Source organism: Salvelinus fontinalis, chromosome 22 (genome assembly GCF_029448725.1).
Source record: "Salvelinus fontinalis isolate EN_2023a chromosome 22, ASM2944872v1, whole genome shotgun sequence".
Classification (NCBI taxonomy): domain Eukaryota; kingdom Metazoa; phylum Chordata; class Actinopteri; order Salmoniformes; family Salmonidae; genus Salvelinus; species Salvelinus fontinalis.
The window spans coordinates 17655812-17672821 of record NC_074686.1 but is presented as its reverse complement, the minus strand read 5'-3'; the positions used below and the strand labels follow the sequence as shown (position 1 = coordinate 17672821).

At 43.4% G+C, this 17010-nt stretch overlaps 1 protein-coding gene across 8 annotated transcripts in view; it reads right to left on the bottom strand.

The window, feature by feature from the left end:
- The window catches only part of LOC129819955 (A-kinase anchor protein 9-like), a 137727-nt gene extending 121085 nt beyond the window's left edge, over positions 1-16642 (bottom strand). For all 8 annotated transcript variants that reach the window (XM_055876688.1, XM_055876696.1, XM_055876690.1 and 5 more), the window contains exon 1: positions 16482-16642. In XM_055876688.1, the coding sequence (XP_055732663.1) occupies positions 16482-16529 (48 nt within the window). In that variant the 5' untranslated portion in view covers positions 16530-16642. The remainder of the gene's footprint in view (positions 1-16481) is intronic.
- Positions 16643-17010: the final 368 nt, after the last annotated feature.

The window sequence follows — 17010 nt, the reverse complement described above, 5'->3', positions numbered from 1 at the left end:
TTTTTTTTTTACCCATCTACCAATAGGTGCCCTTCTTTGCAAGGCATTGGATAACCAGCTTTTTAGATTTTTTTTATACTTCAAGGGGTAATAAAACTCCAAGTAAAACAGAAAAATTATCCTTGGTATGACCTTCCTAAAACAATTCCATATAGCTTAGTAGTAAACCCCCCATTATCAAAATTTGTTTTTTGGTAGAAATGCCTTATGGAACTTTCCTGTGCCTTAAAAACACACTTATATGCTATCTGTAAGTAGGAAAACAATAGTTAAATTAAGAGCTTAGTTGGTTTAGCCACAGAAAAAAGTCACCAACCTTCCTGCAAGCCATTATTGGCTGAGATAATGATTGGGCTGGACACCGAGAGATGAATTTGGATTGGTCTGCCATGTAGCACGCTTCGCTCTATAATATGAGCTGGTCAGTATGTGTAGGTAATCCTTTCTGAACTAGCTTTTTTGAAAGATATCACATAGCAGAATTGCAAAAATGTTGCTCTCCACTTTCTGGAGCACTGAGTTTTGAAATCAGTGGAATTAGAGTATGATAGCTAAGGAGATGGATAAAATTCTGCCGTTTGATCTTCAAACTAAGGACAACCATGGCATCCGCGACAGAGAGAGAGAGAAGCGCTCATCCATGTATAAGGCAAGAGTCTAGCTAGATACATTTTCAGATATTACACGTTTCTTATTTTGTCAGAACATTGCAAGTGAAAGTGCACTGTTAGCTAGCTAGCTAACGTTACATGTATGATCTGTGTAGTAAAATTACTCGTATCTCAGAGCCATTTGCATTGCTAGTTATAGCCTAATGTTAGCTAGCTAACATTGAACCTGGTTGGTTAGCTACCTGCAGATTCATGCAGGGTATTTACATATTGAGTTGGGATTATGGTTCATTGTTTAGCTAGCTCACTACACGTCCAAACAAAAGACTCCGCTATGCAAGTACAGTTGAAGTCGGAAGTTTACATACACCTTAGCCAAATACATTTAAACTCAGTTTCACAATTCCTGACATTAAATCCCAGTAAGAATTCCCTTTCTTAGGTCAGTTAGAATCACCACTTTATTTTAAGAATGTGAAATGTCAGAATAATAGTAGAGGTTATTTTATTTATTTCATCACATTCCCAGTGGGTCAGAAGTTTACATACATACACTCAATTAGTATTTGGTAGCATTGCCTTTAAATTGTTTCACTTGGGTCAAACGTTTTGGGTAGCCTTCCACAAGCTTCCCACAATATGTTGGGTGGATTTTGGCCCATTCCTCCTGACAGAGCTGGTGTCAGGTTTGTAGGCCTACTTGCTCGCACAATCTTTTTCAGCTCTGCACACACATTTTCTATAGGACTGAGGTCAGGGCTTTGTAATGGCCACTCCAATACCTTGACTTTGTTGTCCTTAAGCCATTTTGCCACAACTTTGGAAGTATGCTTGGGGTCAATGTCCATTTGGAAGACCCATTTGCGCCCAAGCTTTAACTTCCTGACTGATGTCTTGAGATGCTGCTTCAATATATCTACATAATTTCCCTCCCTCATGATGCCATCTATTTTGTGAAGTGCACCAGTCCCTCCTGCAGCAAAGCACCCCCACAACATGATACTGCCACCCCCATTCTTCACGGTTGGGATGGTGTTCTTCGGCATGCAAGCCTCCCTCTTTTTCCTCCAAACATAATGATGGTCATTATGGCCAAACAGTTCTATTTTTGTTTCATCAGACAAGAGGACATTTCTCCAAAAAGTATGATCTTTGTCCCCATGTGCAGTTGCAAACCGTAGTCTCGCTTTTTTTATGGCGGTTTTGGAGCAGTGGCTTCTTCCTTGCTGAGCGGTCTTTCAGGTTATGTCGATATAGGACTCGTTATACTGTGGATAGATATTTTTGTACCCGTTTCCTCAAGCATCTTCACAAGGTCCTTTGCTGTTGTTCTTGGATTGATTTGCACTTTTCACACCAAAGTACGTTCATCTCTAGGAGACAGAACGCGTCTCCTTCCTGAACGGTATGACGGCTGCGTGGTCCCATGGTGTTTATACTTGCGTGCCATTGTTTGTACAGATGAACGTGGTACCTTCAGGCGTTTGGAAATTGCTCCCTAGGATGAACCAGACTTGTGGAGGTCTACAATTTTTTTTCTAAGGTCTTGGCTGATTTCTTTTCATAGGCTAATTGACATAATTTGAGTCAATCAGAAGCATTTTAAGCCATGACATCATTTTCTGGAATTTTCCAAGCTGTTTAAAAGCACAGTCAATTTAGTGAATGTAAACTTCTGACCCACTGGAATTGTGATAGTTAATTATAAGTGAAATAATCTGTCTGTAAACAATTGTTGGAAAAATTATTTGTGTCATGCACAAAGTAGATGTCCTAACAGACTTGCCAAAACTATAGTTTGTTAATACATGTAAGCCAATAGTTTGTAGATGGTCTGGTCCAGATCTTTGAGGATTTGCACAGCAGAGTCAAATTCAATAAATTTTCTCCCAAAAGTAAATTGGAATCCTTGGCTAATCTTTCACAGAGTTCAATTGCAGATGATTCTGTGTTGCCCTATTTGGCAAAGGACCATTGAGTTGGACAAGCACATGGGACTGAGGCCTGTGTAGGTGTATAATGCCATCTGCAGTCTCAAATATGGAGTAACTCTGACAATGTTTTGCAAACATTCTTTATCTAGGACAGACAGGTAGACTTATTAAGTCGTCACTGCTTATTCCTATGCTACTCTAAGCACTTCAAATCAAAACACTGGCTTGTTGGGTAATAATTCTAGAGATTTCTGCATCAAGCATTGCATCATTGAGTTGTTTCACAAAAGTTCTAGGTTAGCTAATTCAGCCGCTGGCACCGTTACAAGAGAGCGATTATCTGTTACTCAGTGTCACTGCTTATCCCCCACTGATACCAACAATAGATAAACACAATGAACATCGAACACCGTACCATACTAGGTTCAGTGTTTTTTGGGGGGATTTCTATTTGATCAATTATGGCACATTGAGTAATGTTTGCTGTATGTGAGTGACGATTGTTCACTTAGACAGATCACACTATAGATAGCTTGTTTTCTGTGCCCACTAGGCTACTGTGATTTTTTGTTGTTGTAACAAGCACTGATTGAAAGACCATGAATAACGATCAACAGCAGATTAAATTAGGCGGTAGTGTAGTTAAAGGCCTAAATACGTGGGACCCTCATCACATTTGTAACACCCATCTTCATTGCCAAGATGAATACTAAAATGACTTAGGCTATAGCATTAGCTGCTCAAAGGCAAAAGGCTGAACAATACACTAACCACAGCTGGGTGTACAAACGGAAAATGTTTAGGTAGCCTAAAAGTTTTGTACCTCCAAATGGTCATGAATGTGTTCAGTTGGCTGTGGTTGAACTAAGGGCACTTGGCTCTGGAAACTAGACCATTACACAAGATTGCTAATGACTCCATTTCGATCTAAAGCTGAGTCAAGACTGATTAATTACCCAAAGGCTCCGAACGTACGCTCAATATGGACTAAACAGTGTGACCACCATTCGGGGTATTATAACTTGATTCAAACTTGTAATTGCTTGCGAGTCGGAAGTAGCAGACAGTTTTACTATAGGAATTGCAGGATTGATTCAAAGTGCCACCTCAAGAGTAGAAGAAAAATGCCATACACCCACAAAGTAAAGATAGCTCTATTACTTTAAGGATCTTGTAGAAAGGAGCTTAGGTGGGGCTAGACAGGGTTCTCCCTGTCTAGCTTTTATTTTGGTGATTGTAAATTCTCAAAGATAATATTATTAAAAGTGCAATATGCTGAAATCGCGCTGCGTATTGATGATGCTGAAATTCTAATAGTTGGAACTAATTTCAGTTTGTGACAAAACAATCAATGTATTGTGTAGAGAATCATAGTACCATCTAAACAGTTGTGAAATATATTTTCAATTACTAAAAATATTGTATTTTCAGCTGATTGAAACAGGTGTACAAAACTCAAAAGATGCAAAAAGAAAACTTAAGAACAGGAGGCATAGAATTAACGCACATAGAACAGATCTATCACTTACACTTGCATTCAATGAGTGACAGATCTATAACTCTCATTTCTATCTGAATTTGATCAGGTCATCCCAAAAGTGACATATTGCAGCTTTAAAAAATATATTTTAGGTATTTTCTATGTACTTTATATATGGTTGTAGTCATTTAAAAGCATTTTTCCATCCCGGAAAATATATACACTACCGTTCAAAAGTTTGGGGCAACTTAAAAATTTCCCACTTTTTTAAAGAAAAGCAAATTTTGTCCTTTAAAATTACATCAAATTGATCAGAAATACAGTGTAGACATTGTTAATGTTGTAAATGACTATTGGAGCTGGCAACGATTGGAGCTGATTTTTTTATGGAATCTCTACATAGGCCCATTATCAGCAACCATCACTCCTGTGTTCCAATGGCACGTTGCGTTAGCTAATCCAAGTTGATAATTTTAAAAAGGCTAAATGATCATTAGAAAACCTTTTTGCAATTATGCTGTACTGTGGAGGGAGTAGTACACAGCATTGTACGAGATCTTCAGTTTCTTGGCAGTTTCTCGCATTGAATTGCCTTCATTTCTCAGAACAAGAATAGACTGACGAGTTTCAGAAGAAAGTCTTTGTTTCTGGCCAATTTGAGCCTGCAATCGAACCCACAAATGCTGATGCTCCAGATACTCAACTAGTATAAAGAAGGCCAGTTTTATTGCTTCTTTAATTAGCACCACAGTTTTCAGCTGTGCTAACATAAGTTGAAAAGGGTTTTCTAATGATCAATTAGCCTTTTAAAATTATAAACTTGGATTAGCTAACACAAGGTGCCATTGGAACACAGGAGTGATGGTTGCTGATAATGGGCCTCTGTCCGCCTATGTAAACTCAGCAAAAAAGAAACATCCCTTTTTCAGGACCCTGTCTTTCAAAGATAATTCGTAAAAATCCAAATAACTTCACAGATCTTCATTGTAAAGGGTTTAAGCACTGTTTCCCATGCTTGTTCAATGAACCATAAACAATTAATGAACATGCACCTGTGGAACGGTCTTTCAGACACTAACTGCTTACAGACGGTAGATAATTAAGGTCACAGTTATGAAAACTTAGGACACTAAACTGGCCTTTCTACTGACTACTGTTTTTCGACTGAAAAACACCAAAAGAAAGATACCCAGGGTTCCTGCTCATCTGCGTGAACGTGCCTTAGGCATGCTGCAAGGAGACATGAGGACTGCAGATGTGGCCAGGGCAATAATTTGCTATGGCCGTACTGTGAGACACCTAAGACGGCGCTACACGGAGACAGGACGGACAGCTGATCTTCCTTGCAGTGGCAGACCACGTGTAACAAAACCTGCAAAGGATCGGTACATCCGAACATCACACTTGCGGGACAGGTACAGGATGGCAACAACAACTGCTCGAGTTACACCAGGAACACACAATCCCTCCAACAGTACTCAGACTGTCTGCAATAGGCTGATGGAGGCTGGACTGAGGACTTGTAGGCCTGTTGTAAAGCAGGTCCTAACCAGACATCACCGGCAACAACGTCGCCTATGGGCACAAACCCACCATCGCTGGACCAGACAGGACTGGCAAAAAGTGCTTTTCACTGACGAGTCAAAGTATTGTCTCACCAGGGGTGATGGTCGGATTCGCGTTTATCGTCAAAGGAATTAGCAATACACCGAGGCCTGTACTCTGGAGCGGGTTCGATTTGTAGGTGGAGGGTCTGTCATGGTCTGGGGCGGTGTGTCACAGCATCATCGGACTGAGCTTGCTGTCATTGCAGGCAATCTTAACACTGTGCATTACAGGGAAGACTTCCTCCTCCCTCATGTGGTACCCTTCCTGCAGGCTCATCCTGACATGACCCTTCAGCATGACAATGCCACCAGCCATACTGCTCGTTCTGTGCATTTTCCTACAAGACAGGAATGTCAGTGTTCTGCCATGGTCAGCGAAGAGCCCGGATCTCAATCCCACTGAGCACGTCTGGGACCAGTTGGATCGGAGGGTGAGGGCTAGGGCCATTCCCCTCAGAAATGTCCGGGAACTTGCAGGTGCCTTGGTGGAAGAGTGGGGTAACATTTCACAGGAAGAACTGGCAAATCTGGTGCAGTCCATGAGGAGGAGATGCACTGCAGTACGTAATGCAGCTGGTGACCACTCCAGATACTAACTTTTACTTTTGATTTTGACCCCCCTTTGCTCAGGGACACATTACTCCATTTCTATTAGTCACATGTCTGTGGAACTTGTTCAATTTATGTCTCGGTTGTTGAATCTTATGTTCATACAAATATTTAAGTTTGCTGAAAATAAACGCAGTTGACAGCGAGAGGACGTTTTTTTGGCTGAGTTTAGAAATTCCATTAAAGACCAGCCGTTTCCAGCTCCAATAGTCATTTCCGACATTAACAATGTCTACACTTGTCACGTTCCTGACCTATTTCTGTTAGCTTGTTATATGTGTTAGTTGGTCAGGACGTGAGTTTGGGTGGGCATTCTATGTTTTCTGTTTCTATATTGGTTTATGGTTTGCCTGGTATGGCTCTTAATTAGAGGCAGGTGTTTGGCGTTCCTCTAATTAAGAGTCATATTTAGGTAGGCGCTTTCACAGTGTTCGTTGTGGGTGATTGTCTTCCGTGTCTGTGTCTGTACACCACGCGGGACTGTTTACGGTTTGTTCGGTTTGTGTAGCCTATGTTTCCTATTCGTGCGTTCTTCTTGTTTTATGTAGTTCGGCGTCTAGGTCTGTCTACACCGTTTTGTTGTTTTGTTAGTTTAGTCAAGTTCGTGTTTTCGTTAATAAAATTATGTCATTTCACTACGCTGCGCCTTGGTTCCCTCAATACTCCTCCTCTTCAGATGAAGAGGAGGAGGACTGCCGTTACAGAATCACCCACCAAATCTCCAGAACCAAGCAGCGGAGTAAACGGAGTAAGGGACAGAAAAAGAAGGAGGAATGGACTTGGGACGATGTATTGGACGGGAAAGGTTGCTACACATGGGAGGAGATCCTGGCTGGTAGGGATCGCCTCCCATGGGAACAGCTGGAGGCACTGAGGAGAGCAGAGGCAACCGGAGAAGGGAACCGGAGTTATGAGGGGACGCGTCTTGCACGGAAGCCCAAAAAGCCCGTGAGTAACACCCAAAAATTTCTTGGGGGGGGGGGGGGGCTAAGAGGTAGTGGGCCAAGGGCAGGTAGGAGACCTGCGCCCACTTCCCAGGCTTACCGTGGAGAGCGGGAGTACGGGCAGGCGCCGTGTTACGCAGTAGAGCGCACGGTGTCTCCTGTACGAGTGCATAGCCCAGTGCGGGTTATTCCACCTCCCCGCACTGGTAGGGCTAGATTGGGCATTGAGCCAGGTGTCATAAGGCCGGCTCAACGCGTCTGGTCTCCAGTGCGTCTCCTCGGGCATGGCACCTGCCTTACGCATGGTTTCCCCGGTTCGCCTACATAGGCCGGTGCGGGTTATTCCACCTCCCCGCACTGGTCGGGCGACCGGGAGCATTCAACCAGGTAAGGTTGGGCAGGCTCAATGCTCAAGAGAGCCAGTACGCCTGCACGGTCCGGTATTTCCGGCGCTACCTCCCCGCCCCAGCCTAGTACTTACAGTGCCTACACTACGCACTAGGCTACCAGTGCGTTTCCAGAGCCCTGTTCCTTCTCCATGCACTCTCCCTGTAGTGCGTGTATCCAGTTCGGTGCCTCCAGTTCCGGCACCACGCACTAAGCCTCCTGTGCGTCTCCAGAGCCCTGTACACACTGTTTCTTCTCCCCCTACTAATCCTGATGTGCTTGCCCTCAGCCCGGTGCCACCAGTGCCGGTACCACGCACCAGGTATAGAGTAGGCTTTGAGAGTCCATTGTGCCCTGTCCCTGCTCCCCGCACTAGTATGAAGGTGCGTGTCCTTAGCCCGGTGCCTCCAGTTCCGGCACCACGCACCAGGTCTACAGTGCGCCTTATCCGGCCAGAGCCATCCGTCTCCCCAGCGCCATCTGAGCGATCCGTCTCCCCAGCGCCGTCTGAGCCATCCGTCTCCCCAGCGCCGTCTGAGCCATCCGTCTGCCATGAGCCTGCAAAGCCGCCCGTCTGCCATGAGCCTGCAAAGCCGCCCGTCTGCCATGAGCCTGCAGAGCCGTCCGCCAGACAGGAGCCGCTAGAGCCGCCCGCCAGACAGGAGCCGCTAGAGCCGTCCGTCAGACAGGATCCGCCAGAGCCGCCAACCAGACAGGATCTGCCAGGGCCGCCAACCAGACAGGATCTGCCAGGGCCGCCAACCAGACAGGATCTGCCAGAGCCGCCAGCCAGACAGGATCTGCCAGAGCCGCCAGCCAGACAGGATCTGCCAGAGCCGCCAGCGAGCCATGAGCAGCCAGAGCCGCCAGCCTGCCATGAGCGTCGAGAGCCGTCAGCCTGCCATGAGCGTCGAGAGCCGTCAGCCTGCCATGAGCGTCGAGAGCCGTCAGCCTGCCATGAGCGTCGAGAGCCGTCAGCCTGCCATGAGCGTCGAGAGCCGTCAGCCTGCCATGAGCGTCGAGAGCCGTCAGCCTGCCATGAGCGTCGAGAGCCGTCAGCCTGCCATGAGCGTCGAGAGCCGTCAGCCTGCCATGAGCGTCGAGAGCCGTCAGCCAGCCATGAGCGTCGAGAGCCGTCAGCCAGCCATGAGCGTCGAGAGCCGTCAGCCAGCCATGAGCGTCGAGAGCCGTCAGCCAGCCATGAGCGTCGAGAGCCGTCAGCCAGCCATGAGCGTCGAGAGCCGTCAGCCAGCCATGAGCGTCGAGAGCCGTCAGCCAGCCATGAGCGTCGAGAGCCGTCAGCCAGCCATGAGCGTCGAGAGCCGTCAGCCTGCCATGAGCGTCCAGATTCGTCAGTCAGCCATGAGCTGCCCTTTAGCCAGAAACGGCTATATACCCAGAACTGCCCCTCAGTCCAGAGCTGTCTCTCTGTCCGGAGCTGCCCTTCAGTCCGGAGTTGACCCTCTATCCTGATCTCCCTCTCTATCCTGAGCTACCTCTATATTCTGATCTATCCCTCTGTCTTGTGCTATCCCTCTGTCTTGATCTATCTCTCTGTCCCGGTGTTGTCCCTGTCATTGATGTTACCAAGAGGATTTTGTGGGGGTAGAATGAGGGTGGACATTCTTAGGGGGAGATGGAGGCTAGGATTGATTATGGTGGGGACCTCGCCCGGAGCCTGAGCCACCACCGTGGTCAGATGCCCACCCAGACCCTCCCCTAGACTTTGTGCTGGTGCGCCCGGAGTTCGCACCTTATGGGGGGGGTTATGTCACGTTCCTGACCTATTTCTGTTAGTTTGTTATATGTGTTAGTTGGTCAGGACGTGAGTTTGGGTGGGCATTCTATGTTTTCTGTTTCTATGTTGGTTTTTGGGTTGCCTGGTATGGCTCTTAATTAGAGGCAGGTGTTTGGCGTTCCTCTAATTAAGAGTCATATTTAGGTAGGCGTTTTCACAGTGTTCGTTGTGGGTGATTGTCTTCCGTGTCTGTGTCTGTACACCACACGGGACTGTTTACGGTTTGTTCGGTTTGTGTAGCCTATGTTTCCTATTCGTGCGTTCTTCTTGTTTTATGTAGTTCGGCGTCTAGGTCTGTCTACACCGTTTTGTTGTTTTGTTAGTTTAGTCAAGTTCGTGTTTTCGTTAATAAAATTATGTCATTTCACTACGCTGCGCCTTGGTTCCCTCAATACTCCTCCTCTTCAGATGAAGAGGAGGAGGACTGCCGTTACAACACTGTATTTCTGATTAATTTCGATGTTATTTTAATGTACAAAAAATGTTGCTTCTCTTTGAAAAACAAGAAAAATTTTAAGTGACCCCAAACTTTTGAACGGTAGTGTATATATATTTTTTTTCACTGTTTGAACTTAGGCCATGCAACAACAAAAAAACGCCCAAGGATTTCAACGGCAGAAAAATCCCTGATGAATAAAATCAACTAGCCCTAAACTCCATTTCCGTGAACAGTCAAATGAGCTGTGTCAGAGCTCTAAAGCACTATTAGTGTCGTTCCAGTGACGAGGTAAGCCACTTGCTGTTGCTGTCACAATGCCCGACAGCCATCTTGACTGCTGCTGCGACAATCAAAAGTTGGCATATGTCAACACAGTCATGACACATATTGATTCCCGACACCATCAAAAAAAGCATAGGCTACAGGCAGCAAAATCTAATAGGGGCAAAAAATAAAACATGTCAATGATCTAAAAAGGCCAGTATTGGAATTGAAATAAAATAAATGAGACATCTTTCATGTTTCCAACAGTTCTCCATTGCAGACTGTGGAGAGGCTGTTCTGTATTATTTTTAAGCGAGAGCCTTTTGGGCCTCTGTGCTCCAGAGAACATATGAAATGGTGGGTTTTGTGATTCTCCTCAGCCACAAACTTACTACATGATGGCTCCAGTCTTTTAAATATTTAGCATAATATTAGGATGTGCAAGAAAATAGTGAAAGGAGAAGCTGTTGAGGCACAATTACAATACCATGGAGCACAGGGGTTGACTTGACTGTAGGATATTCATGTTGTTTCCTTTGTGAAAAGTACACACTTTAAATCAAATGCATATCGACCTGGCTGTTATTGTTGAAGGTGCAGAAAGATGGAATGGAATTCACTAAAACGCTAGGCTATATGCTCAGTAAAACCCATGAGGTTTGATAAAGCCACCTGGGTGAATGGGAAATAGGAAAAGGCATTGGCAATGTTTTCCCTAAAAACAAAATGTTGATGGCGGGGTGCAGAGGAACCTGTAACAGCCCCCATGGACCCAACATCAAAACATTTTTATTGAAGTCAATGGAGGTCAAATTCCTTCAGGTGAGGCAACATAACTGTGAGGAATAGCATTGGTAAGGAAATCACTGTATTATCCTTTTCATACACAGTCCAAAATCGCACTAATTTACCATGCCTGCTTTTTTTATACCAGCTTTATCAAATATCTGAAAGGGTAGGGGGTTATGGCAAATTCAAAGCCACCTTATGACCCTTATGCCTTTCATATCAAGACGTTTTTCAGCCAACATTACCATAATGTTAACATTTTCCACCTTTTCTTTATATCTGAAAGGTTAGGCAAGTATCAAAGCCAAAACTGTCATTTCCGCCAAACAACCTGATAATAATTTCGGTAAAGTTCTGCCTACGGGTTAGTATGAAACGTAACCGCAATGCTGAGGCGGCGTTGGCAGGCACTACGCTCTTTAACTCTTGATGGTTGCTAGGCAGCGCCATGTTACCATCCTGGCAGTTAGACAAAGTGACATGCCTTGCAATGTTTCTCTCTTCGCATAGCCCCTACTAAGCATGCACTGTTTTCTTAACCACAACTGGATGAATCAATAAAGAATTAGAGGGAATAAATATCACTGAATGATTATGAATAAAGTAGGCTAACGCAATTGAAGGCATGTATCAAATTGTTGCTTACTGAATCTCCCAGAGTCATCCAATCCTTGTAATAAATTTGAAGCAATAGCCTACCCGCAAGTGGTCAACTTGATAATTTCAGCACTGTTTTGATTGGGACAGTGCCATCGGACTGCTTTGAGACAAGGGTGGGGATTCGTCTTGATAAATCAATAATGTCAGATTTTAGTTTTCACTGAATCTCCATTTGGATATTGGTTAGGCTACAATTAGGTTGGGGAAACGTTAGCTAAGTTCAGGGGAGTGCTGCTCATGATCATCTTGTCTAGTTGGCTCATGTATTAGAAAATTGTGCCAGCATGTTATGTAGTTTAACAAGTGGATTATTTTACTCTTCAATCGCAGTTGCTTGGTAGCCTAGGGCTACTCCCGACCAAAAGCCTGTGAATTCACTGACTTGTCTGATAATCAATGTGATTTTGTTTCACTGAATCTGTCTCTATAGGCTATTTGGTTAATTGGTTTCTGACTGGGCAAATAAGTGGAGGTGGTATAAGCTAATCTATTGTTTGCTCATTTATCACTGATCAGAAACATTTAGCATGCAATAATGTAGCATAAATCAAGTGTAGACCTATTATTTTGCCCGATCGCGTATAGGCAACCCCAAAAGTCTGCAGAGGTTGTGATATATGAACACGAGAGTCACATGCTTGTGAAAATAGGATTTGTATTATTTTCTATCGGTATCATGCTGAACACACTACGGCTGCTCCCTAACAAAGTAGAGAGGGTAGGAAAGACGAAACGTGGATCAAAAAAGCATGAGCTTGGATTTGTATATTTGGATCCCCCATTAGCTTCTGCAGAAGCAGTAAATACTCTTCCTGGGGTTCACAAAAAACACAAAACAAGTAAGAAAAACACTGATACACAAGGACAGTCACAATTTTAAAATACAACAATATACTGTACAAACAATACAAAACAAAAATACAAACAATACAACTAAAGAATAATGTGTGTGTTAGAGTGTCTGTGTGTACGCATGTGTATGTGCTTGGGCTCTGTTTCAAAATATGACTTTATTTTATTTATGACAGCGGTTCCACACTTTCCCGTGACACAAGTTGTGTGGGAACATTATTATTTGTATTTTATTCAGTTATATTCTTACTAAAAAGTATGTGTGTGTTTACTGATCGGGTAGGTGTGTATTGTCTGTTTAATGAACAAAGTTATTAAAACAAATTTGTAAGCATTAGGCTACCAACAGAGTAAATGTGACATGTGGTGGTCCCACCTAGCTATCTTAAGATGAAAGCAATTTGAAAAACCGAGAAAGCAGATTGTGCTGATTTATTGGTGCATTGAACCATGTCATTTAAAAAATGTGGATACTGCTAAAACAATGTAATTATCTGTACTCAGCCATCTTTATGCACGTTCGCCATTTCATTGTATAAAATGTCAAATCAAAATACTACTCATAATATAGAGCAAGCGATAAAGCTTCATATCACACCAATTATTGCTTTGTAGCACCTACAGAAGAAACATTATAGTCTTAAAGGAGGCCTGCTTAAAGCCAGAATGTTGCAAATATTCCAACTTCAACTATTTATTAAGATAAAAATATGTGTCAAAAATCCTTCCACCAAAAGGACCCTCCTATGGATTATATTTTGTGAAAATAATTTTGTTGTTGTTGAGGAATCATCCAACTTGTGGCCACCGATTTCAATATTGCTGATACAAAACCCTTTTCAGTCTTTCTTACCCCTGGTCCATCAAATTCCAAATCAACCTTGCAGTCCTTTTTAACGTTAATATAGCAGAGAATCGTAGCTGGGGGAGAGCTCTATGAAAGATAAAAAATTATCAAAGTTTAAGATAAGCTATGTTTCATATAACACTTAAAATGTTTTGTTCTATAGTATAGCCTATAGTTAGATGAGTGCGGTCAAGCCATGGCCTGTGTCCTGACAGGGGATTATCCTTAATCAAGCAGGTTATGCTGGGTACCTCTGTCATCAATTACCTAAAGGCTAGGTCTGGGTCTACTAATGTTTCATATAGACTAGTTGGCAAGTGTCTTTGAAAGTCTTATAAGCCTAGTACTATATGTATCATAGCAATTAAGTGTTGAGTGGTGACGCTTGTTTCCATGTCGCAATTTCCAGATGCAAAGTTGTGTGTGCATTCACAGATTAAATGATGGCACGCAAAAGTAAAACGTCCTGCTTGATTGAAGATCACGCACACAAGAATATGGAAGATATTTGAGCCTCCACTTAGGTTGATTACCATAAAATTTGACTTGATGGAATTCAAGTTCTTGGAGTTTAGTGCTTTCCCTATATTAATTTAGATTTTCTTTTTTTTAATGTAAACAAATACATATTTCTGCCGAGACACGCTTTTAAATAGACAGTCTCAATTACTCAATGACTGGAAGTCTATGGGAACAGATAGCGCTAACGTTAATAGCAATGCCCCCTTTCCATAGAAAATCATTCAATCTGATTGTGGGGCCTGCTAAGTACCCACAATCAGAGGAGGACAAAGGAGTCGAGGAGAGGACAGACTTTGAGAATCTCCCATGGAGTCAGTACATTTCTTTGACTCCTAGATGGCCTAGACTTTTGCAACCACTCTGAAGCATTTCTTATTTTATTAAGTAGTTAACTTCTTTTCTCCCATTGCTAGTTACAACCTTGTCTCATCGCTGCAACTTCAATGGGCTTGGGAGAGGCAAAGGTCGAGACATGCGTCCTCCAAATGCCTGGCCGCCTACTTCTTAAGAGACTGCTCGCTTAACCCGTAAGTCAGCCGCACCAATGAGTCGGGGGGAACATCGTTCACAAGGAGTCGCTAGAGCATGATTAGCCAAGGAAAGCCACCCCTCTGGCCAAACACTCCCTTAATCCGGACGGCGCTGGTCCAATTGGGAGCCCCCCTATGGGGCTCCCAGTCATGGTCGGCTGTGACAGCCTGGGATCGAACCCCTGGCTGTAGTGGCGCCTCAGCACTAATATGTAGTGGTTCCTTACTGCTATCGTTACTGAGCATTTAAATATAGCCTTGCTAGTTGATTATTGAGACAGTATAGTTTTAATTTGCACGTTCCAAAATAGTTTCAGGTGTGGTGACACAAAAAGTGTTTTCCCTTTCAATAGATCTAGCCTTCAAATACTGAATAAATACTACTGGCTCAAAATAGATTGACTCATGACTCAAAATAAACCTCTAGTGGCATGGTGGAGAGGTGCCAAGTCAAGGTATTGTGCATTAGGGAATAAGCTCATTAAGGGACTAAGGTAAGGGAATGACACTGCAAAGGTCGGTAACCTCAAATTCTGAAAGGACTTTCAGTTTGTCTAAACATTCGACTGTTACCATGCTTACTCCATGGATAACAGTCTGAAAGAAGTCGCTGTAAAAATGACGCAATAGTCTCTACAAGCCAGAATGTTGAATACAATCATTTTTAAATGCACATTACCAATTGTCCATGCTGTTGGTCCTTTTGGCAGTAGGAAGTAGAGATAGGGTAACCACAGGAAAGGGTTGTTCACTCAACTTTTTTGCAGCGTGGGTAGGTTCTGTTGCTTGTATTTTCCATCTCCCGATGCATTTCACGTGATGCACAATATGTAAACAAATAGACAAATATTGTTGACCAAAGCACATTCGCTCGCTATCAGCTGGAAGTGCTTGTGAAATTTGCTAGCCCATTGCGTGGGACAAATTTTGGTCTGTGCTTCAGTTAAACTCTGCCATTGGTGACATATGCAAATCGCGTGCGAATTACGTCAGCATTGAAAATACAAACCGACATACAGACCAGCGTACAGAAAGTCGTGTTAATAACACTACTCTGTGGATATTGTCTCAGACTACCTCCAACATATGGACAAAAATCAGCAGACAACAGGTGAAGTACGTTCAAATTAAGTTTATTCAACAGTCTGACTTGTGACGTGACTGTTTACAAAAAGTGAGCCTACATGTAAGAGACGAGGGAGGAGTCTTCCACTCTCGGATTTGTAGAGGCTAACCTGCACTCTCGGATTTGTAGAGGCTAACCTGAGGCCAGTCCAGTGTACTTTCCTTCCATCTGCCTCCAAGCACCCTTATATATTTTTGGGACTCTAGCAGGGAAGGAACTATTCTATTTTTACACTATTGTCATCCTTCTCAGTTGACTATGAGGGTGGGTTATCGTATCATCATAAAGTAGGCTACTGTGCCTGTTCACTGGATATTTCGAAATTCTATTGAAAATTCTGATTTAAAATAATACACACATTGAAATATTATGTGAGGTGAGCATATGTTGCATTGAAAAGCTTGATTGATTTATTTCATGGAGAGCAGAGCTTGTGTGACCTCCCTTCTGCATGAGATAAGCAGTTGGCACCTTTTCTTTTTTTACATCATTCAACAGGGTTGTTATGACCTCATTTATAACACTGGTTGTTACATTGTAACGTTAGCATAGATTCAAAAAAGGAAACAAAGAATCAGTCACGTATGAAACATGTGAGTTTGCTCAAGCTAACTAGGGGCATGTCCTGAACCTGTCACACAAGAATCTCAATATTTTAATCACGTGGTGTTAATAAAGCATGACGTTGACAGCAAAGAATGAATTAGTTCGCTAACTATCGAAGTTCAAATTAATACTTCTCTTCAAAACTGGTAATTACATTTTAGGAGGAAACAGCACGTTTCTATGAGATACCAATGGAACTTCACATGACAAAGGAAGTCTTGCTAGCTGGCTAACACAGACACCTAACCCCCCGGGCTTTCATCCATGCCATGGGGGCGCATGTTTTCTAGTATTGACAGCTGACAGGGACGAGAACACGGAAGGGACTCCCGAAACAACGAATTACTAAATAAAACGATATAAGCCCATGTATAACTGAGCACGTGCAGCAATGAATGTGGTTCCCAAGCCAGACTAACAGAAACGCAGATAAATAATTGACCTCGGCTAGATAGCTAGTAACTAGGCTATCATACCTTTGCCTTGCCGGCCTCGAGCTTCTTTTTCCTCTCTTCGTCTTCCATTACCGTTGTCACTGTGGCTGAGAGAAGAGGAAAATGGCTTCATGCGAAGAGTTAGCGAATTAGCCCAGAGACTGTGGGGAAAGTTTCTGTTTGTTGACATTCACTTTGTTTAGTAATGGACACGCTTTTAAATAGACAGTCTCAATTACTCAATGACTGGAAGTCTATGGGAACAGATAGCGCTAACGTTAATAGCAATGCCCCCTTTCCATAGAAAATCATTCAATCTGATTGTGGGGCCTGCTAAGTACCCACAATCAGAGGAGGACAAAGGAGTCGAGGAGAGGACAGACTTTGAGAATCTCCCATGGAGTCAGTACATTTCTTTGACTCCTAGATGGCCTAGACTTTTGCAACCACTCTGAAGCATTTCTTATTTTATTAAGTAGTTAACTTCTTTTCTCCCATTGCTAGTTACAACCTTGTCTCATCGCTGCAACTTCAATGGGCTTGGGAGAGGCAAAGGTCGAGACATGCGTCC